The sequence below is a fragment of the Alligator mississippiensis genome, chromosome 11, assembly GCF_030867095.1.
Source record: "Alligator mississippiensis isolate rAllMis1 chromosome 11, rAllMis1, whole genome shotgun sequence".
NCBI classification, from domain to species: domain Eukaryota; kingdom Metazoa; phylum Chordata; order Crocodylia; family Alligatoridae; genus Alligator; species Alligator mississippiensis.
In genome coordinates, this window is record NC_081834.1 from 12987518 (window position 1) to 12999723 (window position 12206).

The 12206-nt window shown below is 46.7% G+C and overlaps 1 protein-coding gene across 1 annotated transcript in view; it reads left to right on the plus strand.

Moving 5' to 3' along the window:
- Positions 1-12206, plus strand: part of AGBL1 (AGBL carboxypeptidase 1) — a 393910-nt gene that overhangs the window by 42973 nt on the left and 338731 nt on the right. Inside the window, exon 6 of the mRNA XM_019477387.2 lies at positions 11415-11623. Within this exon, the coding sequence (XP_019332932.2) occupies positions 11415-11623 (209 nt within the window). The remainder of the gene's footprint in view (positions 1-11414; positions 11624-12206) is intronic.

Genomic DNA, 12206 nt, shown 5'->3' on the forward strand with positions numbered 1-12206 from the left:
TTTTCTCTTTTTATTCTTATAGACTTTCCTTTCTGTGCTGTCTACCTACATAGGAGCCCAATCCCACTTACCTTTCACTTAACCTCACACCCCTCTGAGTGCTCTGCTCAGAAACAGGAAGGGATTACATGCCATACATGTTCTGCCATGTTTCCTAGACCCTATACCTCCGTGCTGGTGCAGGTAGGAGCTCACAATCTAGAGACGAGGCAGCAAACTATTTAAGGGGATGGGCAGACGTAACTCTTACACAGGTTTTAAATTATATTGGCGTTCTTTGTAACTGTTATGTTTCTCCATTCCTAGACTGGTGTAAGTGGAGCTAAACTGTTGTACAATTTAGCTCATTCATACAGTGATTTGGTTCAGTTATATAAAGAATGGACAAATACAATGCTTACATCAGAACTGCTGAAACATTCTCCCAAGTAGCAAATCCCCTGTCCCCTTTTAAAATAGTTTCAAGCAGGTGTGTGAAACACGGCCTCTGGAACTGCTCCGTTTGGCAAGGGCGGGAATTTGGGGACTTTCTGACTGAGGGTGGTTAAGCATCAGAATAGGCTGCCTAGAGAAACTGTGCAATCTCCACCCTTGGAAGTTTTCAGGAGCAGATTAAACAGACATTTGGCTGGGGTGGTTTAGTGGGGGATGATTTTGCCTTGAGCAGGAGGATGGACTAGAGGAATTTATGAAGTCCCTCCCAACCCTACTTTCCTATGATCCTATGGGGAGTGAGTCCTGCTACATGCTCCAGGGGATGACAAGGGGGTCCCATTTACCTTGTGGTCACCTGACCCATTGCTACTTGTCCCTGTCCCCCACCACCACTTGTGCTGCCTCTGCCGCAGCACATGATCAGTTGGATCATAGCTGATGACCTTGCGAATGCCTCTGTAGCAGGCCCTGCCCTGCCCTGCCCCTCTGCAGTTGCTGCTTGCCCCATGGATCCAACCTGCAAGGAGCCCCGTGATCTGTATCTGGCCTGGGGTGTGAGGTGAGTTTGACACCCCTGGCTTCAAGTGATGTCTGTCTGCAGCCCTGGAACTGTCACTTGTTCTGAGCATCAGGAGAGGCCTGGAGAAGACTTGGGCTTCTTACCAATTTGGCCACTTCTACCCTATTCTCCCATATTCCCCTATACCAGCAGATTCGATCCTTACTCATGGTTCAAGCCCTGTGGATCCTAATGCCAGTCTTGGCAGGTAGCAATTTGTTTTGGTGTAGCCAAGCTATGGCAGGGAGCATCTAATCCTTTCATCATCTCTTATCATGGGACCTCATACACAGACTCCTGGCTTGAATGTTCTTAAAGTGAACGCTTTACCCTTTTCTGCCTTTATCCCATCCAAGAGCACTTAGCTTTTTATTACCCGAATTTAATAAAGCTTTGATTAAGAAAGAGTGCTCTACTATTGCAGACAATCTCCTCTACAATAAATCATAGTGGCATATTGTCCTCTCTCTCTCTCTCACTCTCTCCTCCGCCCCCCCTTCTCACTGTCCTCCTCCCTTCTTCCCTCCCCCCCTCTCCTTTTCATGAGCATTAGAAATAAATGCATTTGTGAAAAATTGTAGCCCTGGAAGCGGTACTTAAACGAGCAGGCTGCAATGGGATCATGTCTGTGTCGCACCAGCTTGAGTGATGAATTCTCAAATAATACTCTGGTATTAACCTTGCTGCCCAGATTTAAAGGTCATATTATTGCAACAAGGAAACACCTTCTGGTTCAGGCACTAAATCTTAATAAGGGGGTGGTGTGGCTACTCCAGAGCTGCCTTCCACTTAAAAGCAAAATTAGCATTTAGAAAAGGTGAAGTGCACAGAAAGAAGCGAGGAGAGGCAGCAAGCTCAGGAGGCGGCACAAGCATCTTGATGGTGCGGCACCAGGTGCATCAGGTGGGGTCCTGCTGTCCAAAGGTTGTTGATGGGACCAATCTTTCTGCTCCAAGACTGTCCCCAAGTGTGGGGCAGCTGGCTGTGGAGAATTGTTCTCTGAGGGAAGTGGTGGGAAATCGTTTCATCGCTTGGGGGATTTTAAAATTCGACTGGGTCAGTTGTTAGCCATGGAAAGAACACAGCCCTGGGGGAGCTGGGGATGGGCCTGGGAGTCTAGCAGAGCTGTCTCAGCAATGATTGCTGGCTCCACAGCTCACAGTAACTCTAGATCAGCTTTCAAGTCATTCTACATTCACTTCTGGCCAGAAGGAAATCATTTTTTGTGCATGTCCATTCTCAGCTCACCTTGAGTGGTGGTTGCTCCCTTCCATGACTTTTCTGCTGGGGAACATGTGCACAGTGGAGTTGCAAACCTGAAACAGCCCATTGGTTACCCAAATCAGATGCTGCCAGAGAAGAAACTGAAATGAGCTGTAATGTGACCAATCTACTGTGCAAAATGGTCCATAAGAAATCAAATCCCACATGGGTGATCAGTACACAGTCCAGATTAGCATTCTTATTCTGTCTTGGAATAGACCATGTCTGAATAGGGAGAGGAGCTGTGGAGAACTCATCTGTCTTTGGTCTCATGTGGAGGACCTCCATTCCTATTTGTTATTGCCAATACAGATGTGGCACTGCCAGCACTATCAGTGACATGGAAAAGTGACATTAGGAAAGTGTGTCGTCTGGTTTTTAAATTATTACCTGACTGGAATCAAGGGGATGTGATGTTCGTGTGAGCAGGCATCTCTTCACAGACCACTGGCACACGCTTTATAGCTTATCAATTTGCCCACAGTTTGAGGGTCACTCTGCAAGATCGTGATTTGGGTTCATCCACATGCGTATAGTGTCTTTGAATGGTAATGAAGCTGTGAGCAGAGAGGAAATGTCTTTGAGCATGTGCTTGGAAAATGCTGATGAAGACAAAGGGCAAAATCAAACAGGGTTGATGTTGTGAAAGCAATCTGCATGGTTCAGAGGCACGTTCAGCTGAACGAGGGTGGAAATTCTGGCGCTGGGCACAGAAATGACAATATGAGCCACCGCATGCATTGTTCTGGGCACTGCGAGGGCTTTGGAAAAGTGGCTTGCCTGTGCGGCAGTGGGATTTGATCCTGCCAGGAGTGAGGAGGAGAGCACCTGTCATGCAGAGGGGACCAGAAAGCATCCAGGCTCGGAGGTCTCCCCGCAGGGTAACATGAGCGCTTCACGTCACTCCCAGTGGAGGCGTTGGGTTACTGGTCACATATTAGGTTTGTAAAGGGTATCGGAGGGAGGGACCCTGCTTCTGCTTCTGGCCCACAATTGCAAAGGGGAAGGTGTCCACTATAGTTTTAACTGAAGCTGGCAGATGTCAATTATGGCCATGTTTCTCCCTCATGTCTTTACACTGATCCATCAGCCTGCCCCTCAGGCTTCCTCCAGTCCTCGCAGATACTTTGGTCACCTGCACAGCCAAGGGCTATCTGTAAGCTTCTGTCTCTGGCCTGAGTCTTGCCTCTTTCTTGCCAAATAGAAGCTGATGCAAACGGCCCGCATGGTGCTGGTCAGTGCTGGGGAACTGCTAGGGTGGTGAATGAGAGGAGCAGGATCTGTCTGAGAGCTGCTCAGGGCAGAGGGCAGTGATGTAATCAGAAATTAGCAGCCTGTCATTAGCTGGTAAATTTTCCAGCCTAGTGAGTGTCTATCTGAGAGGAGAAAATGCCAGGTTTGCCAACAAAATAGCTGTTGGGATATTTCAGTAAGTGTCTCCCAGGATTTTTGATGAGCTGCACCCTGTGTTAGGAAAGGACTGGAATGATAATTTCTCCCCAGCTGCAGCGCACTGCCCTCTTCACGCTCCCACACGAACAGGACACGGTCCTCGAATACACTTGCAAAGGATTGGCTCCGCTGCACAGTGAAGTAAAGCCCCTCACCAAAGGTCACATGCTGAGCCGGAGAAAGAGGTGGAAACAACTCTGATCTGCCTCCCAGTGTCATACCACACCCAGAAGGCAACCAGCATCCCCTGGTATTACTGCACTGGCTTTTTTCCCCTTTGGAGACTCAGTGTCACCTCCTGTCTTAATTATGTCTCACGAGATGAGACTAGCAATCTCAGAAGGGGCATCTCTGGGTCCTTTCTTTGGTCAGAAGAAGCCCGGGTCTCCAATAGCTGGGGGATGGGTTGCGATTAGGGTTGCCAACTCTGACTGCAACTATTCTGGGAGATTTTATTTTTCCAGTATGACGTTATGTTATCAGTGGGACTGTTCAGCCCGCTCACAGTATCAATCTCCCGGATTGCTTTCAGTAGTCGATGCCGATTCCGGTCGACTCCCGGCCAATCCAGGAGGGTTGGCAACCCTAGTTGCAATTCAAGCTGGAAGTCGATAGACAGCTGGGGAGAGGGAAGCTTCTACAGCCACTGGTGCGACAGCTGTGTGCTCCTCTTGCTTTTCTCAACACCAAATCAATACCAAAAGCAACAGTACAAAATCAGGGTTTTTTTGGAGGAGAGGGCAATAAACAACAAGGTTGCTGAAATCAGGATAAACATCTATGTAGCGGGGTCTGAGGGGTTAAACCTGCACTTTCCTGCTTGCCCTGGCCCTGTGACACTACAAGCCAGCTGGTTCGCTCCAGCACCGCATGGTGGTGCTCTTATTATAGCTATCCCAGGTCCCTCCACTGCTTAATCCAATATTTATTTTTGGTGAGTAATTTGTTTATCAGCAGGTTATTTTAATCTAATTTTGGTCATATTTGTTATTCCTGACTATCTGTGCTTCCCAGTGTTAGCAGCTTGCATGTCTTTAAGGAAATTAGCTCGAGCCAATCTCGGAGTCATTTGCTCAGTGGTTATTGAAGGGAGAGGGTGAGGGAAACAGGCAGGGACCTTGATGCCTTGCTTTCCTCGTGAAATTGTAATGAGCAGTTTAAAGAGACAGGCTGCGCTGACCTCCCGAGCATGTCTGTCTTCTCAAGAGGATTCTCTAGTATTGGCAGCAGTTATTGCAAATGACCTTCCTCCTCCTTCTATGTCTTCCCTTCCTCTTTTCCTCTCCCCTTTTCCTTTTTTGGAACTCTTCCCTCTGTGCCCCCAGTCTTTCCTTTCCTGCACCTTTGCCCCCCCCACCCCTGACTTCCTCCCTGACATAACCTTTTATTTAATTGTTCTCACTCCTTTATACAATAAAGTGTGCGGATTATGTCTTGCATCTGATGGGTAGAGTCTCCTGCATGGTTCTTTTGCACCCTGAAAGGTCCCTGCAGCGGGCAGGTAAGCTCTGTGAGAAAGGGGAGGGGACAGTTCTGCCTTGCAAAGGTTTTATAGCTGGGCATAGATCCACCTGAGCATTTCCACATCTGACACCGACTGGAGAATCAGAATCTACATCTGAATTTGGCAAATGTTGGCTGTGCTTATCCATCATTCCCATCAACTCCAGGCTCATCTCTTTGCTCCGGAAAGGGGAGTTGATATCCTGATTGCATTTCCATTCCTGAGACTTTATCACGTTTCTTTTTAAGATCATGATCATTCAATGTAAGCAGGAGACTGGAAGTTGGGTTTGGGTGTCCTTTTCGTTTCCTGTTCCCACCGGCCTTTCTTAACTCAAGGAGGCTTCACGGTCCAGTTGTACCAGCTGGCCAAGGGCAGAAGGATGGTTCCATTTCCCCATCAGACAAGTCTGTCCCCATCAGAATATGCCCTTGAGGGTGAAATAATAGATTGGAGATGACAAGATGCTGCATCACATTGTTTATGTCTCTATTAGTGACAACTGGCTGGTGCCATGAGAAGCACACATTTTGGCAGAGGGACAGTGCTTGTGCCACCAGTGATGGGCATCCTTCACAAAGTTCAGAGGCTGAGCGTGGGGGAAATTCTCCAGATTTCTCTCTCCTTATTTGAACTCTTCAAACAACTTCGGTCTGAACAGCTGAGTTGGAATTTTTGTGCAAACAGCATTTCTCTTGGAATTTCAACGTTCAATTTGGCTTCCATCCAGGAAGAGAAAGGGCTGCGAAAATGGAAAGTAAAGGAGAAAAATGAAACATTTTTCAAACCTCGGACAAGATTTGTTTCTGTTTTGGGGTGACTCGAAAGCTTCAAAGGAGTTGGTTTTCCCTTCCATAGTCTTGATATGTTGTTGCTAGAACCTTGGCCAGTCAGAGTAAGGTCCTTGGGTCATAATATATCACGGTGTGACAAATGCCATTTAGGCCAACATCAGAAATTGAAACCAGGACCTGAAAGCATGAGTGGCTACAATGTGAAGTAAAGCTGAGCCTGTACCAGATTTATTTTCTTCTGTGGATTGGGCACAGAGGGAAACGCACTGACCCGTGGGTCACCTTTGCACCTTTATCTTCATGCCAGTGTGCACAGCTGCCACCATGATAGTGTGAAATCCTAAGAACCAAAATAAATGCTGAGTCTGTAATTGCCATCCTGCAGGTTGTCTGTGTAGAAGGTGGGACATGATCAGGACTTTCCTTGGAAGTCTTGGAGAGTTGGAAATGATATCAAGCTTCTTAATAAAACCACTCTGATGTTTCTCACTAGCAACAATGAGCTCACGATAGTTGTTTGCGCTTCTATTTGGAGAAAGTTTTATGTCCTGTAATCCCCAAGGGCAAGTGCTGGTAGACAGTGGAGAACCAGTCTACCTCTTTCACTCCCTTGGGAGCTCACAGGGTTAATGGTGCAGAGCATTTAAGCTCCAAACCATGGAAATGTATGTTCCTGACATAATGAATCGCCGACTGAGAACAACAAAGAGAGCCCCAAAGAGATTTAAATAGATAGACAGAAAGATAAATATCTCTTTGTTCTGCCTACTAAGCAGTGGCTTCCTCATCATATTTCAGGTTGATTGTAATTCAGTTATGAGAGAGAAGCCGGGTGCTCTCAGTTGGTCCACATGTTTCGCTGAATAACTGCAGAGGGGATGGGATTGGGAGAGTGGGCTTCAGGACCATCCTTGGAAACAAGAAAAGCTATGGTGCAGTTGTGACAGCTGGCTAGTGGCATTTAACGTTTATCTGCTTGCCTCGCACCCTTGTTTTGGGATCTCCCATGCAGTAATCTGTGAAAAAGTTGGAACTGCAGAAGCCTGGATATTTCTCTTTCACATGATCCCCTTTGTTAGATTAGACACCTCCCTAGCTATCTGATACAACAACAGATCGGGGCTCTTTCAGGTAGAATGTACCTGTTACTATTATTTTTTTCTGGGAACAGTTCAGCAAATCATGCCTGTGTCTCATGGCAGCCGCTGGCTATGTCTGGGAAGAGAGACTGGCCCAGATATGTCCTCATTTATCCATAGGCAGCAATGGAACTTGAGTGAGAATTTGCAGCACAGCAGAATAAGAGGCAAGAAGTCAAGAGGCAAAGAGCATTTGACAACTAACTCAGGATACACAAATCTACCGTGGGAGGAGCTGACTTCTTGCTGCCTACGAATCTGTACAGTGCTGCTTTTATCTTGGTGACTCATCCCCACCATCTGCATTTTTGCCAAAATACCGACAGAAACACAGACAGGTGCATCACTTAGATGGAGAAACCAACAGACAGAGACAGTTGGGGAGGTCTCTGTTTTCCAGCCTACCTTCTGGAGATTTTGGCATTCTCCCCCCTTTGATACTACCCCTGCTTTGTTGACTATAAAATTGAACAGGAAATGCAGAAAAGAACCTGCCAAAGAAAGGAAAGTAGGACAAAATTAATGAAGCGACGGCCAGGAGAACAAAAAGAAACATCTTGGTGGGACAGACAATTTTGGTTCGTTGCTAGTAATTCTGATCCCGAGTGATCCAAGTGTTAGGGGAGAAATAATTACCTTCCTGTCCTGCTCCACTTGAGGGTGTGGGGGCAGAATGGTTCCAATACCTTGCTGTGGATTTAGAGGAGTCCTTGTCAGCATTTTGCAACTCCAGGCACCGTTGGAAAATACAGTTATTATCTTTGACTTGGTTTTTTGGCTACAGAAAAATAATAGAGTGCTTCTTCTGTTGCAAACAGCTCAGAAAGACCATAGCAGGTCAGAGTTGTTTTAACATGCTGAGAGATTGCATAGGATTCCATTGCATCTCATGAATCATGTTTGCAAACCTAACAGGGCTAAAATTGCATGGCATCCTGCATTACCTTTGAAAACATCTCAAGGCACCCCAGGGTGCTGTGGCACCCTGATTGAATCATTGATCTAGCTAGAGGCCTTGCTCCAGGCTCATGGCAAAGGCTGCCCCCGGTCGACCCAACTATAAATTGATACCTGGTCATTTGGGGCACCTATGCATGTGCAGCAAAGCTGCTCCAACGCATTGTAATTACAGCATGTTGGAGCGTGTTGATAAATCGAGTCTGCTGGAGTGTGGTAATTACCGTGCTCCATCAGACTCCAGCATCACGTGCATCAGTGTCCCCATGTTGAAAAATGGTGCTGGGGCACTTTACCTGAAACTTGTTTGACAAGCTTTAGTTAAAGTGCTCCCACTGCCATTTTTCAGTGCAGGGCCGCTAATACACGTTACACTCCAGGAGCTTTAATTAGAGTGTCTCTTGGAGCTGCTCTAATTAATGCACCTCCCCCCCTCCCAGAGAATGTGTATAAATGCCCTTGAGTTTGTGAGTCAAAGGAAGCTGGACATGAGGCTAACCATGACTTTAGACAGGAACAACGAATTCGAATCCTACCAGCCCTGGGAGTTGAGCAGCATTTGACCTTTGGGTTTTATTTTGTCCTGTCCCAAAATCTTCCTTTTTTTTGGAACAGGCTGTACCCTCAATATCTAAACACTTGCATTGTGAACTACAGAAGTGAGAAGCACTACATGAAACCTAAGGGAGGTAAATAATAAAGATGCTTTGCCCTTAGACTGCAGTGTTTTCCATGCATATCAGTGTGGAAAGATGGAGAAAATGAGTGATTCTACATTCAAGTCTGCGGTAGAGCCAGGAACAGAAGCCAGCAGTCATGACTTTGAAGAAAAACTGGTTGAAAGGCAGGAAAAAATCTGCAAGTTGTATTTTTCATGAATTTTGTGTTGGGAGGTTAGAAATTTCTGTCAATTGTCCGCCCTGCCTGCATCCTTGCGGAGAGCCTGGTTCCAGATAAATGGATGCAAGCACTAAATGGCAGGGCTGCAGATCCCTGGATTTAAGTTTGATTCATTAGTCTCTGTGCAGTGCAGAGAGCTCTAAGCCTGATCCAAACTATTTCCACCTCACGTTCCCTGACTCTGCTCTTCCTCTTGTCATGTTTTATACACTTATTGACTTTTGGAGAACTCCCCGAGTAATTCTTCAAGGAAGATTGACTGATTTAAGAGGTTAGTCATCCTGGAGGTTAGTAAACATGACAGCTGGTTGAGGATTAACAGGAAATCATGAATAAAATCATTGGGATTGATAAGGGATTCTCAAGCAATTAAAGTTTTCTAGCACAACAACAAAAAACAATCTACTGAGTGAAGGTCAGAGGAGTAACACACCCGTGGTCTCCTGCAAGTTCACACTTGCCAGAGCTGAAAGCATGCCATGAACAGCTAAAGGATGGGAGAGAGGGGGCAGGGACAAACACAGGAGTGCAGGTCAGAGTTGGGGTGCATCAGCAGAGTTTGGAGGGGCAAGGGATTGGAATGGAATAACAGGTAGCGTGGGGTACCCAGGACTGGAATAACAGTAGGGATGCATTCCCATACCAGCGGAGAGCTTCCTGGAAGCAGAATGGCAGGAAATGCTGCTGTGTGCAGGGCCTGGGAGGCTGCAGGTCAGGGCTGGGTGTCTTGGCAGTGTGGTGTGTGGCCTGGCCCTGCTACCTCCTGCCTTCCTGGATAGGATCTTGCTGACGTATCAGAGAACAGACTGAGGCAATTGGAGTTGTGCCCTTTCCTCACCCCTCCTACTATCCCCTCTCTCCTCCTTCCTATTCCTGAGGCTAAGGGCAGTCTACCCTTCACCTCCAAGCCCTGTTCCTGCCCCAGTGACCTCTATTCTCCTCTTCACTACTGACCTTCCTTGCCCCAAATCTTGTGTCCTTCCTCTCTCTCTTCCTTAACCTCTTTTCCTCTCTTCTCACCCTCCCCTATAAATGTTTGCTGATGAAAGTCATGCTCTAGGTGTAAGTGGCTCTGGCACTCTGTTTAATGAACTAGAAATGAATTGGAACCTACCAGCCCTGGAAAACCCATACCAAGAGCCATCTGTTGTGAGACGTATACTGATCGGTATTCAGGGAGTTGAGCTCTGGCTTCACATACGCTCCCTGGCCCTATGGGTTGATTAACACACTCCTGACGGCTTCCAACGAGTGCTGGAATGAGGAGCACGGTGGACCAGTCGGGATCATATGTTCAGTCAAGGGCTGCTTTAAAGGGGAAGGAACAGCCTTGAGTTTAGTGTAGAGCTAACCCTGTACATCAAGAGGTAGGGCCAGGAACATGAGGAAAATGTGCATCAGAAAATTTGAGCAGCAGTATCGCCAAGCCTTGTCATTTTATTGCATGTCCCAGAGTATTTTCTCATTTTTTCACATGATTAAGGGAGCATCCAATTCTCGGGCTTTTTAGCGTAACCTTCCAAGTCCTAGAGCTTGTTGAGAAAACCTTCCCAAATAAATGTGACCTGCATATGCCCCTGCAAGACCTGGAAATCAGTAAGCAAAGAATAAGAAACCATATTTGTTGTATGGGTATTTAACATCCCCCCCCTCCCCCAAGCCCCTAGAACCTGATTAATTTTAACTTAATCTCCTTAATTTGGGGCCTGCCATACAATTTCTGAAAGTTTGAAGTTGGCAATGTGAGATAAAGGGGAGGTTATGGATGTATAATCTCTCTTGAGAATCAGTGTTCATCTTGATGGTGGGTGTGTGTGTGTGTGAAAATGTAGGTAGCCAAATGCAATCTAATTGGCTGAGGGAGGGTTACATGACCAAATGGTGTGTAGATGTGTGACCCACAGCCAGTCAATCCCTTCCAGTGTCAATAAGCATCACGCTGATATATGAAGATCATATCATCTTTTCTTAACCAATTGCATTGTATTTCTCTGGCTTTCATCTCTGCCAAATTCCTCTTTCAGTCTGAGGAACATTTATGGTGCTGCAGGTCAGGAGAGAGGTTTATTGGCAGATGAAGGCAGTCACGGCTGCTGCCTCTATGCCCTCTTCTACCCCTTGTGGAGATAAATTAAAAAAAAAAAAATCATCATTGCCTATGCTCTCAATGCAGGATCTCCCCCTGGCACTAACCTGCTCCCAACAGGGCCTGTCTTTACTTTTTGCTTTACTCTGTACAATGCCAAGCAGATGGCCTGTGCTTAGCAAATAATAAAGGTCACCACACTTAGGTTAAAAGTGGCCAGGATTGCATGCACAAGATTAAGTGTGCATGTGCACACGAGCATTGAGTCTCCACACAATCATCATGGCAGCGCTAATGGTGGGAAGCCTTTTTCTTGTGGTTTCAGAGTCCAACAGTCGGCGGGTGGTGCACAGAGGCTACTTGTGTGGACTTCTGAGGCTGTATCAGGACTGGCACCAAAGCGACATCTCCAACAGCTACATCCACATCCGTAGGGGTCTCTTGCTGTGCCTCAAACACATCACCAACATCCGGTCTGGCAGGGAGACTTTCCGCTGTGCCCGAGGCATGGAAATCCTCTTTGCCACAGTGCAGGTAAATACAACCCAAATTCTGAAATGATACAGTTCGGCAGCTGCTTCTGGTCTGGCTACCTTTCCCTGTGTTTTCTCAACACCTCATACTGCTTTTTGTGTTTTTAAGTAGAGGAGACTGCAAAATAGAAACTTCTGTCCTGAAGGAGATTCCAATGCAATAAAACAACATGTTCCCTTCAGAATTATTTGGCCATGTCTCTAGTTTTACGCTTGTATTCAGTGAATGTAGTACTGACAGCCTTGGAGACAGGTGGTGAGAGGACAGAGATAGAACAGGCAGCCGTTTCCCTTCGCTGCCTTCCTACCAGTGTGTCTCCTCCCTCTTGGCATGAGCTCCCACCGTAAAGGCTGGTTCAGGATTAGACCTGAGAGATTGCACAAGGAATACGACTCGATGGTCTTACTGGCCTCGGCATCATGTTCTGATCTAGCATCGCCACATCTAGGGAAAGCAACACATCCCTCTTGTCTCCTAGGAAAACCCCATGCAGTGGGGGCCAGTCCTTCCATTTTCCTGCCTCAAAACCAACCATCCTCTACCTACCCCTCCTCTTTGTTATAGATACCTTACAAGTGGGATT